Source organism: Bos javanicus, chromosome X, assembly GCF_032452875.1.
Source record: "Bos javanicus breed banteng chromosome X, ARS-OSU_banteng_1.0, whole genome shotgun sequence".
Lineage (NCBI taxonomy): Eukaryota > Metazoa > Chordata > Mammalia > Artiodactyla > Bovidae > Bos > Bos javanicus.
In genome coordinates this window covers 69,151,278-69,179,196 of record NC_083897.1, presented here as the reverse complement: position 1 = coordinate 69,179,196, position 27,919 = coordinate 69,151,278, and the positions used below count along the sequence as shown (strand labels likewise).

At 37.2% G+C, this 27,919-nt stretch overlaps 2 protein-coding genes across 2 annotated transcripts in view; one reads left to right on the top strand and one right to left on the bottom strand.

Annotated features, from left to right (window-relative positions):
• APOOL (apolipoprotein O like) overlaps positions 1–27,919 on the top strand; it is a 218,735-nt gene that overhangs the window by 114,881 nt on the left and 75,935 nt on the right. The window lies entirely within an intron of this gene.
• Positions 4–26,480, bottom strand: SATL1 (spermidine/spermine N1-acetyl transferase like 1). Its single transcript, XM_061408331.1, has 6 exons — positions 25,298–26,480; positions 13,156–13,207; positions 2,528–2,608; positions 1,772–1,873; positions 1,138–1,178; positions 4–284 (listed from the first exon to the last, which is right to left on the bottom strand). Exons 1-6 carry the CDS (start codon positions 25,790–25,792, stop codon positions 114–116), a joined length of 942 nt encoding a protein of 313 aa, XP_061264315.1. The 5' UTR covers positions 25,793–26,480; the 3' UTR covers positions 4–113.

The following is a 27,919-nucleotide window of genomic DNA, read 5'->3' as shown; positions in this document are numbered from 1 at the left end:
CAGTCAAATTGCTGTTGGATTTAGGCGACATTCAGATGTTGAAGCCTATATTGGGACAAGTTGTTAACATTCAGATGTTGGAGCCTATATTGGGACAAGTGATAAGTCACCTTTCACTCTTCCCCTGCCATGTCCATGAGTTCTTCTCTGTTAAACCTGAACAGATGCCAGCCCTCCTCGGAAGAAAGGTCTAAAGCCCCTCGACGAGTGTAGTAGTCGATAGAAGCCTGGTTCCAAATGACGACAAGAAAGTGCATGCAGTTACACTGCCTTCTGATGGCTATCTGTTTTAAAACAAACAGACATTACTTTTATTTAAAAGTATAATCTTCATTATCACATTTATTTTATGGAAAATCTACTATATGCAAGGCACTGTGTGTGTGTGTAAAATACTTCCAAATAATAATGCAATAGTTATCTCTTGGAGTTCTCTAAATCTGTAAAAATAAAAAATGTACTGTTGAGTTTGAAAACCCTTTCTTTAGAAGTCCAAAATAAATTCAGCTTTTTTTCTTTATTCTACAGAAAAAGTTAACCCATATGTATTTCCGAAATGCAAAAGAATCATTTTATACTGTGGCAAAGATATGGCAATCCACTCCCGTACTCTTGCCTGGAAAATCCCATGGACGGAGCAGACTGGTAAGCTGCAGTCCATGGGATCGCTAAGAGTCGGACATGACTGAGCGACTTCACTTTATTTTTTCACTATCATGCATTGGAGAAGAAAATGCAAACCCATTCCAGTGTTCTTGCCTGGAGAATCCCAGGGATGGGGGAGCCTGGGGGACTGCCGTCTATGGGGTCACACAGAGTCAGACACGACTGAAGCGACTTAGCAGCAGCAGCATATTCATACTGTAGACACATTTTATGGGTAAATTGCCTTCTAATCTCCCTTTTGCTTGCTTCTGCTTTGTAGCAAAAGGGTATATAATGTGGTTGTGGATTATATCAGCTTTTAAACATGTCAAATAAGACCTAATTTGAAAACCTGTTTAATTGGGAAAAAATTAAGTATATTTTGAGATTATGTTTTGATGTTAAGATAAAGTATCTATGCAATGTTAAATAATAACATTTGATGAAGAAAAGGATAACATATAGAATAACAATAGTAACTGTAATGTATACCTGACTTAGCCTCTTCAGCATTTCAGCTCCAATACCTAGACCTTTTCAATAGATAATACAAAACGAAAAAAATATGTTGAAAAATTCCACTTAACAATTTGTTTGCTTTAGTTTAAAGCCTGTTATCTGGTTGTTACATATTCATAATAGCTTGTGTTGAAATTCAGCTCATGAATGCTTTCCATATCTCTTTTTCCGAAATGGAATGTGGTTCCAAAGGTAATGGAAAAGACTTTGGATTTATTTTAAAGATCAGTGAAGAGGAAATGAGTCCTTGTCACTATCATCTTATCACGGAATATATTTCTTATTCATTTTAGACAAATCAACACAAAATATAAAAGCATGTTTTAGAGATTAAAAAAATAGCTTAAAAAAAAGAAAACAAAAAAAAAGATTAAAATATAGCTATGATAACTTGGCTTATTCAAGCCTTGATGGGAACTAATAAATCTTTTCTAATCTGTGATTGAGTCTTCACCACACCATATGCTAGGATAACTAGGATAGTAATCAGTCTAATGAAATAGAAAGTATTTACATAAACTAACTTAAACAGCATATTTATACTAAAACTCCTTTAAATATACCATTTTAATTTTTAAAATATGAGTAATACTATGTGTTACCTGACCTCGGTAAGCTTGTATGACATAAAAGTCCTCTAGGTAAAGTAACTTGCCAATCCAGGGGTCGTAAGTAAAGTAGTACATGGCAAATCCAACAGTCACTTTACCTAGGAAGAGGAAAGATAGGGTATAAAGAAGTTAAATCATTGAATCTTACAATGTTCTTTCCTCCAAAATGGAATATCTTTGTGTTTATTTTTATCTATTAAAGTAATAAAAGCTTGCTGGACAAAATTTTAAATACAGAAATATGTAATAAAGAAGGTTTAAGTCCTTATAATACAACATTTAAGAGCTAACCCATCTTTTAACAGTGTGGAGTACATTCTTCCTAATTTGTTTCTATGCATATACAAACATAAATGCATGTGTGCTGTATACTAAGTCACTTCAGTTTTGTCCGACTCTTTGTGACCCCATGGACTGTAGCCCACCAGGCTCCTCTGTCCATGAGATTCTCCAGGCAAGAATACTGGAGTAGGTTGCCATATCCTTCTCCAGGGGATCTTCCTGACCCAGGGATTGAACCTGTTTCTCATGTCTTGTGCATTGGCAGGCTGGTTCTTTACCACTAGTGCCACCTGGGAAGTCCAACATAAATACATACCACACATTTTCTCTTTCAGAAAGCAAGACTTAGTTTATGTACTTACACTCATCTCCTTGGCTTAAGAGTAACTGTATGCTATCAAACTGTACTTTGTTTTCAGGGTAGAGAAAATATACTCTTGATTAAATTGAAAAATGGAAGTTTATTTTACCTGATGGTTTTTGATGATTCTGTACTTCTGCAATCAGACAGTAGAAAAGGGGATTGTCCCCAAAGCCATCCCTGAGTAAATCTGAAATATTGATTCACATAAAATATATTAGAAAGTTTAGAGTAAAGAGAAGGAAGATAGTGGAGTTGGCAATCCCAGAATTCCTTTCTTCACGTGTACAACAATTGTACAGGCATAAACTGCCTAAAGTGAATATTTTGGAACTAGAGTTTATTTTTTTTTTAATTTTATTTTATTTTTAAACTTTACATAATTGTATTAGTTTTGCCAAATATCAAAATGAATCTACCACAGGTATACATGTGTTCCCCATCCTGAACCCTCCTCCCTCCTCCCTCCCCATACCATCCCTCTGGATCGTCCCAGTGCACTAGCCCCAAGCATCCAGTATCGTGCATCAAACCTGGACTGGCATCTCGTTTCATACATGATATTTTACATGTTTCAATGCCGTTCTCCCAAATCTTCCCACCCTCTCCCTCTCCCACAGAGTCCATAAGACTGTTCTATACATCAGTGTCTCTTTTGCTGTGTACTTGCAGCTTCCAAAGGACAGCTTGACTGATAAATTGCAGTTAATTTTGGTGAAATTCAGCCATCAGCCTAGTGGTGGCTTCCAACTACCCCCACCCACTCGATCATCAACAAACACTTTTAAACAACTGTCTTAAATGTACTCAAATAGCTAAAGGGAGACATGCACAAAGGAAAAAGATGTATAAACAAAGTATAAATATCAGTAAAGAAATAGAAATTATAAAGAATAATCCCCACCAAAAAATTCTGAAGCTGAAAAGTATAATAAAAGTGCACTGCAGGGGTTCAAAATCCAAATTTCTAAGCAAGCTGAAAAAAGAATCAGTGAACTTAAAGATAGGATAATTTAAATTATCAAGTCTGAGGAAACAACAACAAAAAAAAAAGATGAAGAAAAGTAAAAAGCCTAAGGTATCTGTGTAACACCATCAAGCACACCAACATATGTATTATGGGACTCTCAGAAGGAGAAGAGAGAAAGTAAGGAAAAAAGAATATTTGAATAATGACTGGAAACTTCCCAAATTGGATGCAATATATCATTTTACAAATCCAAGTTCAACAAACTCCAAGTAGTATAAGCCCCAAAAGATCAATACCAAAACACATAATTAAAGAGAAAATCTTGAAAGCAGCAAGACAGAAATAGCTTGTCACATACAATGGATCCTCAATAAGATTATCATCTGATTTCTCATCAGAAACCTTGGCAGCCAGTACAGAGGACAGGGGAGGAGAGGAAGAGTGCAGAAACTTAACTAAGAATTCTATATGCACCAAAAAATCCTTCAAAAATGAGGGAGAAATTAAGATATCCCCAGTTCTCCACCAAACTAAAAAAAAAAAAGAAGAAGAAGAAGAAGCTGAAGAAATCATTATCACTAGGCCTGCCCTGCACGAAATGGAGTCTTTCAGGAGTCCTTCAGGTTGAAATGGAAGGAAAATAGGTAATAACTCAAAGCCGTATGAAGAAATAAAGATAATGGTGCCTAGTTAAAGGTAAACATATGGGCAATTATAAAAAATTAGTGTTACCTCAAATTTATTTATAGTTCTACTTTATATTTTCTACATGACTTAAAAGACAAGTGCATAAAATTAGTCATTAATGTTTGTTCTTGGGCACACAATGTATGAAGATGTAATCTGTGACATCAATAACTTAAAAAGGGGGAATGAAGATATATAAGGGAAGAGTTTTTGCACACTATTGACATTAAGCTAATATAAATACAAATTTTACTATTACAACTTTTAGATGTTATTGAGTTGGCCAAAAGGTCATTTGGGTTTTTCCATAAAACCTGAACAAATATTTTTAGCCAACTTAATAAATATAATCCCTGTGATAACATCAAAGAAAATATCTATAGAATATACACCTAAGGAAATGAGAAGAGAATCAAAACATTTTACTGCAAAAATAAAAAGAAGGTAGAAATGTGGAAATGAAGGACCAAAAACTATATAGAAAACAAATGGGAAAATGTCAGAAGTCCCTCCTTGTCAGTAATTACTTTAAATATAAGTGGATTAAATGTCCTAATCAAAATACAGAGATTAGCAGAATGGATTTTAAAAAAAAAGCATGACCCAACTATATGCTATCTATAAGAGACTGACTATTAAAAAGGTCAAGTCCAACTCTTTGTGACCCCATGGACTGTAGCCCACGAGGCTCCTCTGTCCATGGAATTCTCCAGACAAGAATACTGGAGTGGGTTGCCATTTCCTTCTCCAGGGGATGTTCCCGAGCCAGGGATTGAACCCAACTCTCCCACAATGCAAGCAGACTCTTTACCAACTGGGCCACTAGGGAAACCTTATAAGAGACTCTAGATTAAAAAAACAAAACAAAAACAAGAATATATAGTATTGATTGCTGTTGCTGTATGGCAGAAATCAACACAACATTGTAAAGCAATTATCCTCCAATTAAAAATAAATTTCTAGATTCTATATATATGCTTAGTATGCAACATTTGTCTTTCTGACTTACTTCACTCTGTATAATAGGTTCTATGCAGGTAACCCAAAGCTGGTGCTCTGTGATAACCTGGAGGGATGGGGTGGGGAGGGAGGAGGGAGAGAGATTCAAGAGGGAGGGGTCACATATATGCCTATGGCTGATTCATGTTGATATATGGCATAAGCCATCACAATATTGTAAAGTAATTATCCACCAATTAAAATATTTTTAAAATAAAAATAATTTTAATAAACACAAGAAGGTTGATAGTGAAATGAAGGAAAAAGACATTTAATGCAAATAGTAACCAAAAAAAAAAGCTGGAATGGCTGTACTAATATAACACAAAATAGACTTTAAGTAGAAAAATGTTACAGGAGAGAAGGATATTAAATAATGATAGAAAGTTCAATTCAGCAAGAAGATATAACATTTATAAACACTTATGCACCAAACATCAGAGCTCCGAAGTATATGAAGCAAATATTGACAGAATTGAAGATAGAGACTGCTCTAAAATAATAGTAGGGAACTTCATGACATCAATTTCAATAATATACTGAACAACCAGAACAATGATAAATACATTAATATTGATAGATTATATGAACAAAGCTATAGAACAACTGGACCCCTAACAGAAGTATTACACGTGACCCAAAAACATATACACATTTTTATTGAACTTTCTCTAGGATAGACCACATGTTAGGCCAAAAATCAAGTGTTAATACATTTTGAAAGGTCAAAACCATACAGAGTATCTTTTCCAATCACAATAGATTGAAACTAGAAATCAACAGAAGGAAACTAGGAAATTCACAAATATGTGGAAATTAAACAATACACTCAAACAACTAATGGCTAAGTAGAAGTAAAAAGAAAAATCAGAAAAAAAGAAATGAATGAGAAGGAAAACACAACATATAAAACTTATGAGATTCAGTGAAAGAAGTGCTCAGAGGGGAACTTATAGTTGGAAATGCCAACATTAAAAAAAAAAAAGAAAGAAAAGAAAGGCTTCAAGCAATAACTTAATCTAACACCTTAGTAACCAGAACTAGCAGAAAGAAGACAATAAAGATTAGAAAGGAGATTAAGCTAAATAGATAGAAATGCAATAAGAAAGTCGATGGAACCAAAATTTGGTTATTTGAAAAGGTCAACAGATTTATAGGTAGACTGAAAAAGAGAGAGAGAGAAAAAAAAAAAATGGCAGATAATTAAAATCTACTGACTTACAGAGATAAAAAGGATTATAAGTACTGTGAATTGTACACCAACAAATTAGATAGCCAAAAAGAAATGAACAGATTCCTTGAAACTTATGAATTCAAGAAGAAATAAAATCTAAACAGCACTATAACAAGAATTTGAATCAATAATAATAATAAAAAATCTCCCAACAAAGAAAAGTCAGGGACCACCAGATGGTTTCACTGGGGAATTCTACCAAACATTTAAAGAATTAACACCAATCCTTCTCAAACTCTTCCCCAAAAATTGAAGAGGAGGGAACTTTTTCTAACTCATTTTATGAAGTCAACATTATTCTGATACCAAATACAGAGAAAGACATCACAAGAAAATTAAAGACCAATATCCCTTATTAATACAGATGCAAAAGTACTCAACAAAATATTAATAGCAAATTGAACCCAACAGCATATTAATAGGATCATTCACTATGACCAAGTGTGATTCATCCTAGGAATGAAAGGATGGTTCAATATAAGGAAATCAATCGTGTTAACAGAACAAAGGGGGAAAAAGAGCATAGGACCATCTCAATTGTTACAGAAAAGGCAACTGACAGGATGCCCAGTCTCAACATTGCTATTCAACATTGCACTGGAAGTTATAGCTAGAGATATTATACAAGAAAAAGAAATAAAAGCCATCCCAATAAGAAAGGAAGAGGTAAAACGATCTCTATCCAGGCAAGAATACTAGAGTGGTTTGCCACGCCTTTTTCCAAGGGATCATCTCACGTTTCCTGCATTGGCAAGTTCTTTATCACTAACACCACCTGGGAAGCCCTTATCTTCTGATGACATAAGCCTACTTATAGACCATCCCAAAGAATCCAAAGGAAAGCTACTAACACAAATTCAGCAAAGTTGCTGGCTACAAGATCAACAAACAAAAATCATTTGTATTGCTATACACCAGCAAAGAACAAACCAAAAAGTCAATTTAAAAAGCAATTCCATTTACAACCACCCCTAAAAAATAACTAAATACCTAGAAATAAATCTACCCAAGGAGGTGAAATACATACAAAAAACTATAAAACATTGCTGGAAGAAATTAAAGACCTAAAAAAGTTAAAAGTTATCCTGTGTTCATAGACAAGATTTAAATTAACATTGTTAAGATGTCAGTATTATCCAAAGTGATCTGAAGATTCACTGTCATCTCAATAAATATTCTAACATCCTCTTTCACAGGAGTGATGAAGCTGATGCTCAAATTCATTTGGAATTCCAAGTGTGTAATTTTATCTAGGTCAAGACTTCACTTGACCTAAGATAGGGTTACATCCTGATAAACCAATCATAAGTGGAAAATGTCAAAAAATCAAAAATGCATTTAATATATTCAAACTATTGAGCATCATAGTTTAGCCTAAACCTAAACCTACCTTAAACCTGGGGCTTCCCTGGTATCTCAGCTGGTAAAGAGTCTGCCTGCAATGAAGCAGACCCCGCTTCGATTCCTGGGTCGGGAAGATCCACTGGAAAAGGGATAGGTTACCCACTCCAGTATTCTTGGGTTTCCCTTGTGGCTCAGCTTATAAAGAATCTGCCTGCAATGTGGGAGACCTGGGTTTGATCCCTGGGTTGGGAAGATCACTTGGAGAAGGGAACAGCTACCCACTCCAGTATTCTGGCCTGGAGAATACCATGGATTTTATAGTCCATGGGGTCACAAAGAGTCAGACACGATTGAATTACTTTCACTTCACTACCTTAAACCTGCTGAGAGCACTTAGATTAGCCTGCATGCTAAGTCGTTTCAGTTGGGTCCGACTCTTTGTGACCCTATGGACTGCAGCCCGCTAGGCTCCTCTGTCCATGGGATTCTCCAGGCAATAATACTGGAGTGGGTTGCCATATCCTTCTCCAGGGGATCTTCCTGACCCAGGGATTGAACACACATCTTATTATTTCCTGCATTGCCAGGCAGGTTCTTTACCACTAATGCCACAAAAGAAGCCCTTACACTAACCTAGAGTGGGGCAAAATTATCTAACACAAAGCCTATTTTAGAATACTTTAGTATTGAGTATCTCGTGTAATTTATTGAATACTGAGTGAAAACAGAATGGCTGTACGGGTACAGAATGGTTGTAAATGTATCAGTTATTTACCCTCATGATCACAACACTGACAAGGAGCTGCAGCTCACTGCTTCTGCCTAGCATCATAAGAAAGCATTTTATCCATATAGCTAGCCCAGGTAAAGGAGAAACTTCCAAATATGAGGTACAGTTTCTATTGAATGTGTACTTCTTTTCAACCATTATAAAGTCCAAAAATCCTTAAGTCATACTATATGTAAGTCAGGGACTGTACACTTTAATCATTTCATTTCTTCTCTCATTCCCTGCATAAAATGTTCTAATTCATCATCTTGTAGATTTTATGAAGACCTACAAGACATTCTAGAACTAACACCCAAAAAAGATGTCATTTTTATCATAGGGGAGAGGAATGCAAAAGTAGGGTGTCAAGAGATACCTGGAGTAACAGGCAAATTTAGCCTTGGAGTACGAAATGATGTGGAGCAAAGGCTAATAGAGTTTTGCCAAGAGAACACACTAGTCATAGCAAACATCATCTTCCAACAACATGGGAGACAGTGCAACACATGGACATCACCAGATGGTCAACACTGAAATCAGACTGATTATGTTCTTTGCAGCCAAAAATGGAGAAGCTCTATACAGTCAGCAAAAACAAGACCAGGAGCTGACTGTGGCTCAGATCATGAACTCTTTATTGCAAATTCACACTTAAATTGAAGAAAGTAGGTAAAACCACTAGACCAGTCAGGTATGACCTAAATCAAATCCCTTACGATTATGCACTGAAAGTGACAAATAGATTAAAGGGATTAGATCTGATAGATAGAGTCTGAAGAACTATGGACGGAGGTTTGTGACATTGTACAGGAGGCAGGGATCAAGACCATCCCCAAGAAAAAGAAATGCAAAAAAAGCAAAATGGTTGTCTGAGAAAGCCTTACAAATAGCTGTGAAAAGAAGAGAAGCTAAAGGCAAAGGAGAAAAAGAAAGATGCAGAATTCCAAAGAATAGCAAGGACAGATAAGAAAGTCTTCCTCAGTGATCAATGCAAAGAAATAGAGGAAAACAATAGAATGGAAAGACTAGAGATCTCTTCAAGAAAATTAGAGATACCAAGGGAACATTTCATGCAAAGATGGGCACAATAAATGACATAAATGGTATGGACCTAACAGAAACAAAAGATATTAAGAAGAGGTGGCAAGAATACACAGAAGAACTATACAAAAAAAGATCTCCATGACCCAGATAATCATGATGCTGTGATTACTCAACTAGAGCCAGATATCCTGGAATGTGAAGTCAAGTGGGCCTTAGGAAGCATCACTACAAACAAAGCTAGTGGAGGTGATGGAATTCCAGTTGAGCTATTCAAATGCTAAAAGATGATGGTGTGAAAGTGCTTCACTCAATATGCCAGCAAATTTGGAAAACTCAGCAGTGGCCACAGGACTGGAAAAGGTCAGTTTTCATTCCAATCCCAAAGAAAGGCAATGCCAAAGAATGCTCAAACTACTGCACAATTGCACTCATCTCACACGCTAGTTAAGTAATGCTCAAAATTCTCCAAGCCAGGCTTTAACAGTATGTAAACTGTGAAATTTCAGATGTTCAAGCTGGATTTAGAAAAGGCAGAGGAACCAGAGATCAAATCACCAACATCCACTGAATCATAGAAGAAGCAAGAGAATTCCAGAAAAACATCTACTTCTTTATTGACTACAATAAAGCATTTGACTGTGTGGATCACAACAAACTGTGAGAAAATCTCCAAGGGACCGGAATACCAGATCACCTTTCCTGCCTTCTGAGAAATCTGTATGCAGGTCAAGAAGCAACTGTTAGAACTGGACATGGAACATCAGACCGGTTTTAAAAGGGGAAAGGAGGACTTTAAGGCTATATATTGTCACCCTGCTTATTTAACTAATAAGCAAAGTACACCATGCAAAATACCAAGCTGGATGAAGCACAAACTGGAATCAAGATTGCCTGGAAAAATATCAATAACTTCAGATATGCAGATGACACCACCCTAATGGCAGAAATCAAAGAGGAACTAAAGTGTGTCTTGATAAAAGTGAAAGAGGAGAGTGAAAATGTTGACTTTAAAACTCAACATTCAAAAAATGAAGATCATGGCATCTGGCCCCACCATTTCATGGCAAATAGATGGGGAAACAATGGAAACAGTTATAGGCTTTAATTTCTTGGGTTCCCAAAAATCACTGCAGATGGTGATTGCAGCCATGAAATTAAAAGAAGCTTGCTCCTTCGAAGAAAAGCTATGACTGACCTAGACAGCATATTAAAAAGCAGAGACATTAATTTGCCAACAAAGGTCCATCTTGTCAAAACTATGGTTTTTCCAGTTGTCATGCATGGATGTGAGAGTTGGAATATAAAGAAAGCTGAGCACAGAAGAATTGCTGCTTCTGAAATGTGGTGTTGGAAAAGACTCTTGAGAGTCCCTTGGACTGCAAGGAAATCAAACCAGTTAATCCTAAAGGAAATCAGCCCTGAATATTCATTGAGAGGACTGATGCTGAAGCTGAAACTCCAAAACTTTGGCCACCTGATCTGAGGAACCTGATGCTGGGAAAGACTGAAGGCAGGAGGGGAAGGGGATGACAGAGGTTAAAATGTTTGAATGGGACCACTGTCTCAATGGATGTGAGTTTGAGCAAGTTCCAGGAGTTGGTGATGGATAGGCAAACCTGACATGCTGCTGTCCATGGGGTCACAAAGAGTCGAACACAACTGAGCAATTGAACTAAACTAGCCAACGAAAAAGACATTCATGACCAAGATAATCACGATGGTGTGATCACTGACCTAGAGCCAGACATCCTAAATGTGAAGTCAATTGGGCCTTAGAAAGTATCACTATGAACAAAGCTAGTGGAGGTGATGGAATTCCAGTTGAGCTATTTCAAACCCTGAAAGATGATGCTGTGAAAGTGCTGCACTCAATATGCCAGCAAATTTGGAAAACTCAGCAGTGGCCACAGGACTGGAAAAGGTCAGCTTTCATTCCAATCCCAAAGAAAGGCAATGCCAAAGAATGCTCAAACTACCACACAATTGCACTCATCTCACATGCTATTAAAGTAATGCTCAAAATTCTCCAAGCCAGGCTTCAGTAATATGTGAACCGTGAACTTCCAGATGTTCAAGCTGGTTTTAGAAAAGGCAGAGGAACCAGAGATCAAATTGCCAACATCCTCTGGATCATCGAAAAAGCAAGAGAGTTCCAGAAAAACATCTATTTCTGCTTTATTGACTATGCCAAAGCCTTTGACTGAGTGGATCTCAATAAACTGTGGGAAATTCTGAAAGAGATGGGAATACCAGACCACCTGACCTGCCTCTTGAGAAACCTATATGCAGGTCAGGAAGCAACAGTCAGAACTGGACATGGAACAACAGACTGGTTGCAAATAGGAAAAGGAATATGTCAAGGCTGTATATTGTCACCCTGCTTATTTAACTTCTATGCAGAGTACATCATGAGAAACGCTGGGCTGGAAGAAGCACAAGCTGGAATCAAGATTGCCAGGAGAATATCAATAACCTCAGATATGCAGATGACACCACCCTTATCGCAGAAAGTGAAGAGGAACTAAAAAGCCTCTTGATGAAGGTGAAAGAGGAGAGTGAAAAAGTTGACTTAAAGGTCAACATTCAGAAAACGAAGATCATGCCATCTGGTACCATCATTTCATGGCAAATAGATGAGTAAACAGTGGAAACAGTGTCAGACTTTATTTTTGGGCTCCAAAATTACTACACATGGTGACTGCAGCCATGAAATTAAAAGATGCTTACTCCTTGGAAGAAAAGTTATGAGCAACCTAGATAGCATATTGAAAAGCAGAGATGTTACTTTTCCGACAATGGTCCATCTAGTCAAGGTTATGGTTTTTCCTGTGGTCATGTATGGATGTGAAAGTTGGACTGTGAAGAAAGCTGAGCGCCAAAGAATTGATGCTTTTGAACTGCGGTATTGGAGAAGACTCTTGAGAGTCCCTTGAACTGCAAAGAGATCCAACCAGTGCATGCTAAAGGTGATCAGTTCTGGGTGTTCATTGGAAGGACTGATGCTGAGGTTAAATCTCCAATACTTTGGCCACCTCATGCAAAGAGTTGACTCATTGGAATAGACTCTAATGCTGGGAGGGATTGAGGTCAGGAGGAGAAGGGGACAACAGAGGATGAGATGACTGGATGGCATCATTGACTCGATGGACATGAGTCTGAGTGAACTCTGGGAGATGGTGATGGACAGGGAGGCCTGGTGTGCTGCGATTCATGAGGTCTCAAAGAGTCGGACACGACTCAGCAACTGAACTGAATTGAATTGAGCCTATTAATATTGCTGGCTATCAAATGTAGCAAATTCCTTGAAAATAGTTTTAAGTCATTTTGTTTTTATCCATTTCATCCTGTCATGTTGCTTTTAACATATTGGGCATTAAATTATTCTGTCTTTGATCAACTACACTTCTCATTTTATATATTGAAAGTTGAAGTCCATTGCTGCTGTAAAGATGACTTAACTATAAATTTCATAATTTAAAAATGGGGAAAATATAATATTCTGCTGCACTGGCAAAACTATTAATATTATTTCATATGAGTTTTTGCCCCGTACATCTAGATACTATTAATGACAGTTTCTTTGTGCACCAAGGACAGCAGCATCCACATATCTAGGTACAAGTAATGCTTTGTGCATACATTATGCCATGTTTCTTTTTCTAGCTCTGAAAATACCATGAAACATCTTACCCTTTGATGTCAACTTCACTGCATCTAGCATGTTTTCACAGGCAGCCAATTCCTGTCAAAATAGAGAAAACTTTCAGTTTATGGTTTAGTAACAAATTATTTAATTAAGAAAAAAAAAAAGGCATTCTGCACACCTGCAGGATCTTTAAGTTCCCCAAACAGGGATTCAATCCATGTCATGGCAGTAAAAGCACCAAGTCCTAACCAGCAGACTACCAGGGGATTCCTAGTAACAAATTATTAAGATGATAATCATGAAGTTTTTATTGAGCATTTATTAACTTATGATGTTGTGGGTAGTATTAAAAGTGAGTCAGATTTAACTCCAGTCATCTAGAAACTTAAAATTCAAAATAACATATGCAACAAGATAATAAATATACAGAGAGATTAACTATGTCAATACATCACTCCTATGAAGGTCTATCTATGTAACTAGGTAACTATCTAGGTAACTAGCTTTGAATACAATGAAATCAGGAAGTAAAGCCCAAAGGTTCTCTGAGCATTCGAGGTAGATATAACAAAGTCTATGTATTATAAATTTCATAGACTTTACAGAGAAGTCTGTTGTATTTGCTTATTAGGTGTTCTTTCCAATTTAACACTAGAATTTATTTGGCTTTTTAATATCATTTTTTCTACACCTTCAAATTAATTTTTCACAGTTTTGATCTCATATTTGGAAAGGCAATCACCATTTTGGAATTATAAAAATAGTGACTTTTGTTTCTTTCTTAATTTTTTTTTCCAGTTTTCTTTTTTGAGATATAATTAACATATAACATTGTATTAGTCCAAGGTGCACAACATAATGATTTGATGTATGTATACACTGTGAAATGATTGCCACAATAAGTTTAGTTAACATTAGTGACGTCATATAGTTACAATTTATCTCTTGTGATGAGAACTTTTAAGATCAACTCTCTTAATAACTTTCAAATATGCACTACAGTTTTGTCAACTATGGGCTTCTCTGATAACTATAGCCACTGTACATGACATTCCCAGAGCTTATTTATCCTATACTTGGAAGTCTTTACCCTTTAACTACCTTCAGCCATCTCCCCAACCCCCACCTCCCACCTCTAGGAACCACCAAACTGTTTTAAGTTCTATATATTAATAATTGATTAATTTGCTTTCATCTGTGTGTAAGAAGGTGGAATTTCACATTTGTTTTTTTCCCCAATTATCACAAAACTGTTTAAACTTTTTAAACATAAATTTATTTATTTTAATTAGAGGCTAATTACATTAAAATATTGTATTGGTTTTGCCATACATTGACATGAATTCACCACGGGTGTACATGTTTTCTGCATCCTGAACCCCCTTCCCACCTCCTTCCCCATACTATCCCTCTGGGTCATCCCAGTGCACCAGCACCGAGCATCCTATATCATACATTGAACCTGGACTGACGATTCGCTTCACATATGATAATATACATGTTTCAATGCCATTCTCCAAATCATCCCACCCTTGCCCTCTCCCACAGAGTCCAAAAGACTATTCTATACATCTGTGTCTCCTTTGCTATCTTGCATACAGAGTTATCATTACCATCTTTCTAAATTCCATATTTATGCATTAGTATACTGTATTGGTGTTTTTCTTTCTGGCATACTTCACTCTGTATAATAGGCTCCAGTTTCATCCACCTCATTAGAACTGATTCAATGCATTCTTTTTAATGGCTGAGTAATACTCTATTGTGTATATGTACCACTGCTTTCTTATCCATTCATCTGCTGATGGACATCTAGGTTGCTTCCATGTCCTGGCTACTATAAACAGTGTTGCAATGAATATTGGGGTACACCTGTCTCTTTCAATTCTGGATTCCTCGGTGTGTATGTCCAGCAGTGGGATTGCTGGGTCATATGGCAGTTCTATTTCCAGTTTTTTAAGGAATCTCCATACTGTTCTCCATAGTGTCTGTACTAGTTTGCATTCCCACCAATAGGGTAAGAGGGTTCCCTTTTCTCCACACCCTCTCCAGCATTATTGCTTGTCGACTTTTGGATAGCAGCCATTCTGACTGGCGTGAAATGGTACCTCATTGTGGTTTTGATTTGCATTTCTCTGATAATGAGTGATGTTGAGCATCTTTTCATGTGTTTCTTAGCCATCTGTATGTCTTCCTTGGAGAAATGTCTGTTTAGTTCTTTGGCCCATTTTTGATTGGGTTGTTTATTTTTCTGGAATTGAGCAGCAGTAGTTGTTTTTATATATTTGAGATTAATTCTTTGTCAGTTGCTTCATTTGCTGTTATTTTCTCCCATTCTTAAGGCTGTCTTTTCACCTTGCTTATAATTTCCTTTGTTGTGCAGAAGCTTTTAATTTTAATTAGGTGCCATTTGTTTATTTTTACTTTTCTTTTCAGTATTCTGTGAGGTGGGTCATAGAGGATCCTGTTGTGATTTATGTCAGAGAATGTTTTGCCAATGTTTTCCTCTAGGAGTTTTATAGTTTCTGGTCTTAGGTTTAGATCTTTAATCCATAATGAGTTTATTGTTGTGTATGGTGTTAGAAAATGTTCTAGTTTCATTCTTTTACAAGTGGTTGACCAGTTTTCCCAGCACCACTTGTTAAAGAGATTGTCTTTTCTCCATTGTATATTCTTGCCTTCTTTGTCAAAGATAAGGTGTCCATATGTGCGTGGATTTATCTCTGGGCTTTCTATTTTGTTCCATTGATCTATATTTCTGTCTTTGTGCCAGTACCATACTGTCTTGATGACTGTGGCTTTGTAGTAGAGCCTGAAGTCAGGCAGGATTATTCCTCCAGTTCCATTCTTCTTTCTCAAGATTGCTTTGGTTATTTTAGGTTTTTGTATTTCCATACAAATTGTGAAATTATTTGTTCTAGCTCTGTGAAAAATACCGTTGGTAGCTTGATAGGGATTGCATTGAATCTATAGATTGCTTTGGGTAGTATACTCATTTTCACTATATTGATTTTTCTGATCCATGGACATGGCATATTTTTCCATCTATTAGTGTCCTCTTTGATTTCTTTCACCAGTGTTTTATAGTTTTCTATATATAGATCTTTTGTTTATTTAAGTAGATATATTCCTAGGTATTTTTTTGTTGTTGTTGCAATGGTGACTGGAAATATTTCCTTAATTTCTCTATTTTCTTATTATTAGAGATTTCTGTGTGTTGATTTTATACCCTGCAACTTTACTATATTCACTGATTAGCTCTGTAATTTTCTGGTGGAGTCTTTAGGGTTTTCTATGTAGAGGATCATGTCATCTGCAAACAGTGAGAGTTTTACCTCTTCTTTTCCAATTTGGATTCCTCTTATTTATTTTTTTGCTCTGATTTCTGTGGCCAAAACTTCCAAAATTATGTTGAATAGTAGTGGTGAGATTGGGCACCCTTGTCTTGTTCCTGACTTTAGAGGAAATACTTTCAAGTTTTCACCATTGAGGATAATGTTTGCTGTGGGTTTGTCATATATACCTTCTATTATGTTGAGGTATGTTCCTTCTATTCCTGCTTTCTGGAGAGTTTTTATCATAAATGGATGCTGAATTTTGTCAAAGGCTTTCTCTGCATATATTGAGATAATCATGTGGTTTTTATTTTTTAATTTGTTAATATGGTGCATTACATTGATTGATTTATGGATATTGAAGAATCCTTGCATCCCTGGAATACAGCCCACTTGGTCATGATGTACAATCTTTTTAATGTGCTGTTGGATTCTGATTGCTAGAATTTTGTTAAGGATTTTTGCATCTATGTTCATCAGTGATATTGGCCTGTAGTTTTCTTTTTTTGTGGCATCTTTGTCAGGTTTTGGTATTAGGGTGATGGTGGCCTCATAGAATGAGTTTGGAAGTTTACCTTCCTCTGCAATCTTCTGGAAGAGTTTGATCAGGATAGGTGTTAGCGCTTCTCTAAATTTTTGGTAGAATTCAGCTGTGAAACTCTCTGGTCCTGGGCTTTTCTTTGCTGGAAGATTTCTCATTACAGTTTCAATTTTTTGCTTATGATGAGTCTGTTAAGATTTTCTATTTCTTCCTGGTTCAGTTTTGGAAAGTTGTATTTTTAAGAATTTGTTCATTTCTTCCACTTTGTCCATTTTATTGGCATATAGTTGCTGATAGTAGTCTCTTATAATCCTTTGTATTTCTGTGTTCTCTGTTGTGGTCTCTCCATTTTCACTTCTAATTTTATTGATTTAATTTTTCTCCCTTTGTTTCTTGATGAGTCTGGCTAATAATTTGTCAACTTTATTTATTGATTTAATTTTGCTCCCTTTGTTTCTTGATGAGTCTGGCTAACAGTTTGTCAACTTTATTTATCTTCTCAAAGAACCAGCTTTTGGCTTTGTTGATTCTTGCTATGGTCTCTTTTGTTTCTTTTGCATTTATTTCTGCCCTAATTTTTAAGATTTCTTTCCTTCTACTAACCCTGGGGTTCTTCATTTCTTCCTTTTCTAGTTGCTTTAGGTGTAGAGTTAGGTTATTTATTTAACTTTTTTCTTGTTTCTTTTTTTTTAATTATAATTTTTTTTATTTTTAAACGTTACAAAATTGTATTAGTTTTGCCAAATATAAAAATGAATCCGCCACAGGTATACATGTGTTCCCCATCCTGAGCCCTCCTCCCTCCTCCCTCCCCACACCATCCCTCTGGGTCGTACCAGTGCACTAGCCCCAAGCATCCAGTATCGTGCATTGAACCTGGACTGGCAACTCATTTCATACATGATATTTTACATGTTTCAATGCCATTCTCCCAAATCTTCCCACCCTCTCCCTCTCCCACAGAGTCCATAAGACTGTTCTATACATCAGTGTCTCTTTTGCTGTCTCGTACACAGGGTTATTGTTACCATCTTTCTAAATTCCATATTTATGCGTTAGTATACTGTATTGGTGTTTTTCTTTCTGGCTTACTTCACTCTGTATAATGGGCTCCAGTTCATCCACCTCATTAGAACTGATTCAAATGTATTCTTTTTAATGTCTGAGTAATACTCCATTGTGTATATGTACCACAGCTTTCTTATCCATTCATCTGCTGATGGACATCTAGGTTGCTTCCATGTCCTGGCTATTATAAACAGTGCTGCGATGAATATCGGGGTACAGATATCTCTTTCCCTTCTGGTTTCCTCAGTGTGTATGCCCAGCAGTGGGATTGCTGGATCATAAGGCAGTTCTATTTCCAGGTTTTAAGGAGTCTCCACACTGTTCTCCATAGTGGCTGTACTAGTTTGCATTCCCACCAACAGTGTAAGAGGGTTCCCTTTTCTCCACACTCTCTCCAGCATTTATTGCTTGTAGACTTTTGTATTGCAGCCATTCTGACTGGTGTGAAATGGTACCTCATAGTGGTTTTGATTTGCATTTCTCTGATAATGAGTGATGTTGAGCATCTTTTCATGTGTTTGTTAGCCATCTGTATGTCTTCTTTGGAGAAATGTCTATTTAGTTCTTTGGCCCATTTTTTCATTGGGTCATTTATTTTTCTGGAGTTGAGCTGCTTGTATATTTTTGAGATTAGTTGTTTGTCAGTTGCTTCATTTGCTATTGTTTTCTCCCATTCGGAAGGCTGTATTTTCACCTTGCTAATAGTTTCCTTTGATGTGCAGAAGCTTTTAAGGTTAATTAGGCCCCATTTGTTTATTTTTGTTTTTATTTCCAATATTCTGGGAGGTGGGTCATAGAGGATCCTGCTGTGATCTATGTCAGAGAGTGTTTTGCCTATGTTCTCCTCTAGGAGTTTTATAGTTTCTGGTCTTACATTTAGATCTTTAATCCATAATGAGTTTATTGTTGTGTATGGTGTTAGAAAGTGTTCTAATTTCAGTCTTTTACAAGTGGTTGACCAGATTTCCCAGCACCACTGGTTAAAGAGATGTTCTTTAATCCATTGTATATTCTTGCCTCCTTTGTCAAAGATAAGGTGTCCATATGTGCGTGGATTTATCTCTGGGCTTTCCATTTTGTTCCATTGATCTATATTTCTGTCTTTGTGCCAGTACCATACTGTCTTGATAACAGTGGCTTTGTAGTAGAGCCTGAAGTCAGGTAGGTTGATTCCTCCAGTTCCATTCTTCTTTCTCAAGATAGCTTTGGCTATTTGAGGTTTTTTGTATTTCCATACAAATTGTGAAATCATTTGTTCTAGCTCTGTGAAGAATACTGTTGGTAGCTTGATAGGGATTGCATTGAATCTATAAATTGCTTTGGTAGTATACTCATTTTCACTATGTTGATTCTTCGAATCCATGAACATGGTATATTTCTCCATCTATTAGTGTCCTCTTTGATTTCTTTCACCAGTGTTTTATAGTTTTCTATATATAGGTCTTTAGTTTCTTTAGGGAGATATATTCCTAAATATTTTATTCTTTCCATTGCAATGGTGAATGGAATTGTTTCCTTAATTTCTCTTTCTGTTTTCTCATTATTAGTGTATAGGAATGCAAAGGATTTCTGTGCGTTGATTTTATATCCTGCAACTTTACTATAGTCATTGATTAGTTCTAATAATTTTCTGGTGGAGTCTTTAGGGTTTTCTATGTAGAGGATCATGTCATCTGCAAATAGTGAGAGTTTTACTTCTTCTTTTCCAATTTGGATTCCTTTTATTTCTTTTTCTGCTCTGATTGCTGTGGCCAAAATTTCCAAAACTATGTTGAAGAGTAATGGTGAAAGTGGGCACCCTTGTTTTGTTCCTGACTTTAGAGGAAATGCTTTTAATTTTTCACCATTGAGGATAATGTTTTCTGTGGGTTTGTCATATATACCTTCTATTATGTTGAGGTATGTTCCTTCTATTCCTGCTTTCTGGAGAGTTTTTATCATAAATGGATGTTGAATTTTGTCAAAGGCTTTCTCTGCATCTATTGAGATAATCATATGGTTTTTATTTTTCCATTTGTTAATGTGATGTATTACATTGATTTATTTGTGGATATTGAAGAATCCTTGCATCCCTGGGATAAAGACCACTTGGTCATGGTGTATGATCTTTTTAATGTGTTGTTGGATTCTGATTGCTAGAATTTTGTTAAGGATTTTTGCATCTATGTTCATCAGTGATATTGGTCTGTAGTTTTCTTTTTTTGTGGGATCTTTGTCTGGTTTTGGTATTAGGGTGATGGTGGCCTCATAGAATGAGTTTGGAAGTTTACCTTCCTCTGCAATTTTCTGGAAGAGTTTGATCAGGATAGGTGTTAGCTCTTCTCTAAATTTTTGGTAGAATTCAGCTGTGAAGCCATCTGGACCTGGGCTTTTGTTTGCTGGAAGATTTTTGATTAGTTTCAATTTCCGTGCTTGTGTTGGGTCTGTTAAGTTTTTCTATTTCTTCCTGGTCCAGTTTTGGAAAGTTGTACTTTTCTAAGAATTTGTCCATTTCTTCCACGTTGTCCATTTTATTGGCATATAATTGTTGATAGTAGTCTCTTATGATCCTTTGTATTTCTGTGTTGTCTGTTGTGATCTCTCCATTTTCATTTCTAATTTTATTGATTTGATTTTTCTCCCTTTGTTTCTTGATGAGTCTGGCTAATGGTTTTTCAATTTTATTTATCCTTTCAAAAAACCAGCTTTTGGCTTTGTTGATTTTTGCTATGGTCTCTTTTGTTTCTTTTGCATTTATTTCTGCTCTAATTTTTAAGATTTCTTTCCTTCTGCTAACCCTGGGGTTCTTCATTTCTTCCTTTTCTAGTTGCTTTAGGTGTAGAGTAAGGTTATTTGTTTAACTTTTTTCTTATTTCTTGAGATATGTCTGTACTGCTATGAACCTTCCCCTTAGCACTGCTTTTACAGTTTCCCACACGTTTTTGGGTGGTTGTGTTTTCATTTTCCTTCATTTCTATGCATATTTTGATTTTTTTTAAATTTCTTCTATGATTATTTGGTTATTCAGCAGCGTGTTGTTCAGCCTCCATATGTTGGAATTTTTATTAGTTTTTCTCTTGTCATTGAGATCTAATCTTACTGCATTGTGGTCAGAAAGGATGCTTGGATTGATTTCAAATTTTTTGAATTTACCAAGGCTAGATTTATGGCCCAGGATGTGATCTATCCTGGAGAAGGTTCCATGTGCACTTGAGAAAAAGGTGAAATTCATTGTTTTGGGGTGAAAGGTCCTATAGATATTAATTCGTTCTAATGGTCTATTGTATCATTTTAAGTTTGTGTTTCCTTGTTAACTTTCTGTTTAGTTGATCTATCCATAGGTGTGACTGGGGTACTGAAGTCTCACACTATTATTGTGTTATTGTTCATTTCCCCTTTCATACTTGTTAGCATTTGTCTTACATATTGTGGTGCTCCTATGTTGGGTGCATATATATTTAAAATTGCTATATCTTCTTCATGGATTGATCCTTTGATCGTTATGTACTATCCTTCTTTGTCTCTTTGCATAGCCTTTGTTTTAAAGTCTATTTTATCTGATATGAGTATTGCTACTCCTGCTTTCTTTTGGTCTTCATTTGTGTGAAACATCTTTTTCCAGCTCTTCACTTTCAGTCTGTATGTGTCCCTTGTTTCGAGGTGGCTCTCTTGTAGACAAGATATATAGGGGTCTTGCTTTCATATCCATTCAACCAGTCTTTGTCTTTTGGTTGCGGCATTCAACCCATTTACACTTAAGGTAATTATTGATAAGTATGATCCCGTTGCCATTTATTTTGTTGTTTTGGGTTCAAGTTTATACACTCTTTCTGTGTTTCCTGTCTAGAGAAGATCCTTTAGCATTTGTTGGAGAGCTGGTTTGGTGGTGCTGAATTCTCTCAGCTTTTGCTTGTCTGTAAAGCATTTGGTTTATCCTTCATATTTTAATGAGATCCTTGCTGGTTACAGCAATCTGGGCTGTAGGTTATATTCTTTCATCACATTAAGTATGTCCTGCCATTCCCTCCTCGCCTGAAGAGTTTCTATTGAAAGATCAGCTGTTATCCTTATGGGAATCCCCTTGTGTGTGTGTGTGTGTGTGTGTGTTTTCCCCTTGCTGCTTTTAATATTTGTTCTTTGTTGTTGATCTTTGTTAATTTGATTAATATGTACCTTGGGGTGTTTTGCCTTGGGTTTTTCCTGTTTGGGACTCTCTGGGTTTCTTGGACTTGGGTGATTATGTCCTTCCCCATTTTAGGGATGTTTTCAACTATTATCTCCTCAAGTATTTTCTCATGGTCTTTCTTTTTGTCTTCTTCTTCTGGGACTCCTATGATTCGAAGGTTTGGGCATTTAACATTATCCCAGAGATCCCAGGCAAGAATACTGAAGTGGGTTGTTACTTCCTTCTCCAGGGAATCTTCCCAACACAGGCATCAAGCCCACATCTCCTGCATTGGCAGGCAAATTTTTTACTGCTAAGGCACCAGGGAGACCCTATTATGTACTAGATTCACATATATATCTAAGAGAACTTCTAGACTCTCCATTCTGTTCCAGTGATCTATCTCTGCATCTATACTTATAGATTACTATAATATTTTAATTACTGACAGCTTTAGAGTTTCTGGTAGGAATCACCTCCCCTCATCACTGTTCTTTTTGGAATTTTTCTAGAAACGGTCACACATTTATTCTTCTTGGAGATTTTGACTGGAATCACATTAAATTTATAATTGAAAAAGCCTTTAAAATACATAAGGAAGACAGCAAGGGCCAGATTATATAAAGCATTGCTAAGAAATTTGGATTTTATTCTCAGTGCAACCAGAACCCAATGAAGTTTGAGCATTTTGGCTGCTGTTTTGAGCACCTTCCCTAAGATACTGTAAGTTCTTTGAGGGCAACAACTATATTTTAATAATCTGATATCCTTTATAGTGGAGCTTCCCAGGTGGCTCAGTGGTAAAGAATGTTCGTGCCAGTGCAGGAGACACAGGATTGATACCTACGTTAGTAAGATAACTTGGAGAAGGAAACTGCAATCCACTCCAGTATTCTTGCCTAGAGAATCCCATGGACAGAGGAGCCTACAGTCCATGGGATCACAAAAGAGATGAACATGACAGTGATTAAAAAGCAGCAACATCCTTTATAGTACTTAGCACATGGCCTTCCCCTAGTACATACTCAATGTTCGCATAATGAACAAAAAATCAGTATTAGCAGTACACAGTCCTTCTTATGGATCACCAATTATCCAAAAACCACATTTTGAGAACCACCATTAAAAAAGGCTTTAAATGGAAAGTCTGATAAGCAGGAAGTTATGGCTGCCTAGCCATAAAGTGGCTAGATCGCCAAAAAATGCTGTGGTGTGGTGATTAATAGGATAAAACAGATGCATACAAAAGATGCTTGGAAGAGTTTTAAGACTCTTGGCAGAACAGTAAGTAAAACCTGCAAAACTTTCAGTTAAGGAATGAGTTATTATGATGGCAAACTCTCATGAATTCATTTACAAAGAGAATGTCTTGCAAACTTAGCAATGAATACGTTAGGATGAATAGATACATATGTATTAGAGAAGATCATGTAAAAGCAAATGAATCATATTCATGTCTGTGATGCAGAATAATTTATCTTTTCTATTATTTTCTACAGTGAATATTACTTAAATTATTTCCAAGAAACATATAGTGTTTATTTAGGCACAAGAGGCAAATTCAAAAGTAAATGTGGTTAGGAACTTGAGAGATACAGGTTCACTAAAGTCAGAGAATCTAGTGGTATGTTTTTCCCTTGGTGATAACAATGGGCCCTTTTTGTAAAGATAAGGAAGGTAAGTTTTCTGGATAGAGAGATTCATTGTTGTTCAATAATAATTTTATTAACTGCCAACTGAATGTCAGATACTAAGCTAAAAAAGCTCTTTAAAATTATTTTCTACCTGGAAAAATATGGTTCGAGAATAATTACCATGTTGGGCATAGTATTTTGATTGATGACCTACTCATGTGGATTAATGCCAATTAGGGAAATTATGTGAGAACTCTGGGGGATAGAATAGAATGGAAGGCATGGAAGGATAGATAACCCACTTCTTACAGATCTGTAACCAGGCCTAGCATCATTTTGACAGACAGATTTCACTCGAAAACTTCCGGTATTTTATTTTGCCCATGAAAACACATTCTATGATCCAAGGGAACAGGAACTTGGCCTAATTTAAATTATATATTAGATGGAAACAGTTCCATTACAAAAATATTTTATGAGTGCCTTGTTCCAGCCACATATTTATTCCTTTACAAACATCTAACCAACTGCTTTTATATGGAATTGTTTAGATTGTGTGTCACATAAATGATTGCCTTGAGTGCCACAGAGCTCCAGCACAGTAGCTATGGCTAATTGTTTGTCCCTTTTACTGCACTGGGATGAATTCCAGGAAAACAATTAAAATGAATTTTTAAATCAGAAATTTTAACCCCGATCCTTGGACTCTTAGGAGGATATCTGTGGATGGGCTTCAGTAGTCAAACAACAGTCTGAAATTATACATAAAAAAATTGTTGTGGACAAATATTGTTTCTGGACAGTTAATCATGAGATTCCACAAGTAGGTGTGGTCTTCAAACAAAGATACCCTATCCTAAAATCTTAGCTATTATTAGCTTGAAATTCTATCACTGACAGGTCATTCATGTGAGTTAAGCATTCCTTTTATTGAAGATCCTTTTTTAAAGTTAAATTTTCCCAGGAGGGATAACACATTAGGTCCCTGAAATATCTATGAATTGGTTCCCCCTTGATTTTTTAAGCCCCCTACTATAAGTCAAGCAATTAATATGTAATCATTTTATACTCTGAATCATTACAACAATCTTGTGAATAGATAGTATTATGATCTTGATTTTAGATGTGAAAACAGAAGCTTATAGAACTTAAGTAACTTCCATTAATTTATATATATGAGTCATAATTAACAGAGCTGGGAGTCGGACACGACTGAGCAACTTCACTTTGACTTTTCACTTTCGTGCATTGGAGGAGGAAATGGCAACCCACTCCAGTGTTCTTGCCTGGATAATCCGATGGACGAAGGAGCCTGGTGGGCTGCCGTCTATGGGGTCGCACAGAGTCGGACACGACTAAAGTGACTTAGCAGCAGTAGCAGGATTCAGAAAGAATATGCCTTCCATACCCTCAGCCTTAAACTAATGCCATGAAGCTCTATGGAATGAAGAGAAAGCAGCTTACTTTAATTAGATGCAGGATTTCTGGGCAGTCTTGAGCCTCCGCAGGTCTTACTCTAAAAGAAGTCACACTTGGTTGCCTCATGCTTGATTGGCTCCTGCCTGGTTGCCTCAAGCTTGGCTGCTTCATTCCTAGTTGGCTCATGCATGTTTGGCTTGTGCCTAATTGGTTCGGGCCTAGTTGACTCATGATTGATTGGCTCAGGCCTAGTTGCAGTTGACTCAGGCCTGGCTGACTTGTACTTGATTGGCTTGTATTTGATTGGCTCATGCCTGTTTGCTTCATGCCTGATTGGCTCAGGACTTCTTGCCATGTGCCAGATTGCCTCATGCTTATTTGGCACAGACCTGGTTGCCTCATGCCTAGTTGACCAAGTTGGTTAGTGTCAGCTAAGCTTGTGCTTCGTTGGTTCACGTCCAGTTGCTTCATACCAAGTAACCTCGTGCCTGGCTGGTTCATGTCTGGTAGGCTTGATTGATTCATACCCAGTTGACTCATGTCTGGTTGGCTGAGGGCTAGTTGGCTTATGACTAGTTGATGGATTGTGGGTTGGCAGAGGACTGGTTGGCCAATGACTGAGTGCCTTGATGTAATAGGAGCCCTTAACTACAGTTCTGTGGTGGGAGGCTGTAGGATGTTTCTGTTTTTCCTCAACTTGATTCGTTCTTCGAGATACCCCTCTATCAAGACTAGAATGGGAAAATAAAGGAGTGCTATCTAAAGATTATTAATGCCTCTGATTTGCTGGAGCTGACACCACCAGCTGTCACAGCTGTATGCTTATCTGGGTTTCAGGTTGTCATCTGGCCTTTCCCTGCCAATGGGCCGGAAGTGAGGGGCAGAAGAAAATGACCCTGGGAGACTATTACTGCCGCACCACCTTGCACTGCCTCACAGCAATGAAGTCACAATACCCTTATTTACATGTGTACGTGCTCCCCCAAGTGGTGAGGGAGGGGGTGAGGCAGGGCCTGCTTGACCACTTTATTTCCTCCTCCCAAGAGCGACAGGGCTGAAACAAAAAGCTAGAAGGAAATCTCAGAGCATATGCTTGACATTCATCCTCAGTGCCCACTGTTTTAACCAACCAATTTAAAGATATTTGCCCTAAACCTTTTTGTTTTCCCCATTCTCCAGCCCTGAAATAATTCACTTCCTATTTTTGTTCTAACTTTTACTTATTATCTTTTCCCCACACCATAGAGGTAGAATATTTAAAAGAGTTCTCCTAGAGAGGTGTTCAATCCCTAATGAAGAAGATATTTCTTTACAAATAATTAAGAATATCTGCGGCTACTACTTTTTGAATTATTTTCTGACCTTGGTTCAGTGGGAACATTTTTTTTTTACATTTTGACATTCAATCCCATAGCAACCCTATTATACCCAATTCTAAGGAAATTTATTCAAAAGATTTGGTAACCTAACCAAGATCTGAACAGTTGGCAAAGAGCCTGAATTCAGACCCTGGTCTATCTGATTCCAATTACAGGATTTTTACCATAATATTATCCTGTCCGTTATACACACTATACTTATCTCCACCCCCCATATCTGTGAGATCAGGTATGTTGTCCTTTCACCCCATCTCCCCTCATAGAATTCCTTTTCCTATCTTTTTATCTGTTGGATCACTTCCTTAATAACATAGATTATGTGCTGGTGCTAATATTGTTGTAGATGGAGTGTCTTGTATTTTTTTAAAACATACCAGAAAATGTTGGTTGAAGCTGTGAAGTCTCACAGTTTGCTAATAGGTCTCTATGTATGCATTACTTCATTTAATCATCAAAGCAGGGGGGTTGTCCTAAGATGGCAGAGGAATAGGATGGGGAGATCACCTTCTCCCCCACAAATTCATCAAAAGATCATTTGAATCCTGAGGACATTCCACAAAACAATTTCTCAACACTGGTGGAGGACACCAGGCACCCAGAAAGGCAGCCCATTCTCTTCAAAATGAGGTAGGACAAAATGTAAAAGATACAGAGAGAAACAAAAGAGTTAGGGACAGAGACTTGTCCCAAGGAGGGAGTCATGAAAGAGGAGAAGTTTCCACACACCAGGAAACCCTCTCAATGGTGGATCTGTGGGGTGTTTTGGAATTTCAGAGGGCAACGTAATGGAGGGCGGAAAAAACCCCACAGATTACTCGCCTAACTGCAACTCCCAGCAGAGAAGTAGCCCAGACGCTCACATCCACCAACAGTGAGTGGGGGCTGAACAGGGAGGTACGGGCTGCATGCTTAGGGCAAGGACTGGGCCTGAATGCCCTGAGGACAATCTGAAGGAACAACAACCCAAACTGTGGGATAGCCAGAGAGAGAAGGAAAAAGAGAGAGAGAGAGAACTTTCCCATGAAAAGCTCTAACCTAAGGAACTGCTGGGCCTGCTCACAAAACAAAGGACTGAGCAAATGCAGAGGAGAACTAGCCAGCTGCAGACAGGCTCATCCCCCTGCTGGAGGCAGAGAGGCAGGTGGGTGGCAGCCAGAGCTGGAAGGTGAGGGGCAATCTTGGCCCCAGATATGGCATCCTCCACCAAACCGTGAGCAGGCTCCTGGTTGCTAACCAAGGTTTCCTGGGATCCTGGACAGTTGACATCCACCAGGAGGGTCGCAGTCAG

Excerpts from the sequence above, each read along its gene's own strand:
- SATL1 (XM_061408331.1), bottom strand. The coding sequence starts at position 25,792 with ATGAGTCAACTGGGTATGAATCAATCAAGCCTACCAGACATGAACCAG. Across the intron at positions 1,874-2,527 it reads GAATCATCAAAAACCATCAG|GTAAAGTGACTGTTGGATTT; the intron begins GTAAAATAAACT and ends TCCTCTTCCTAG. Across the intron at positions 1,179-1,771 it reads TGTCATACAAGCTTACCGAG|GTCTAGGTATTGGAGCTGAA; the intron begins GTCAGGTAACAC and ends TCTATTGAAAAG.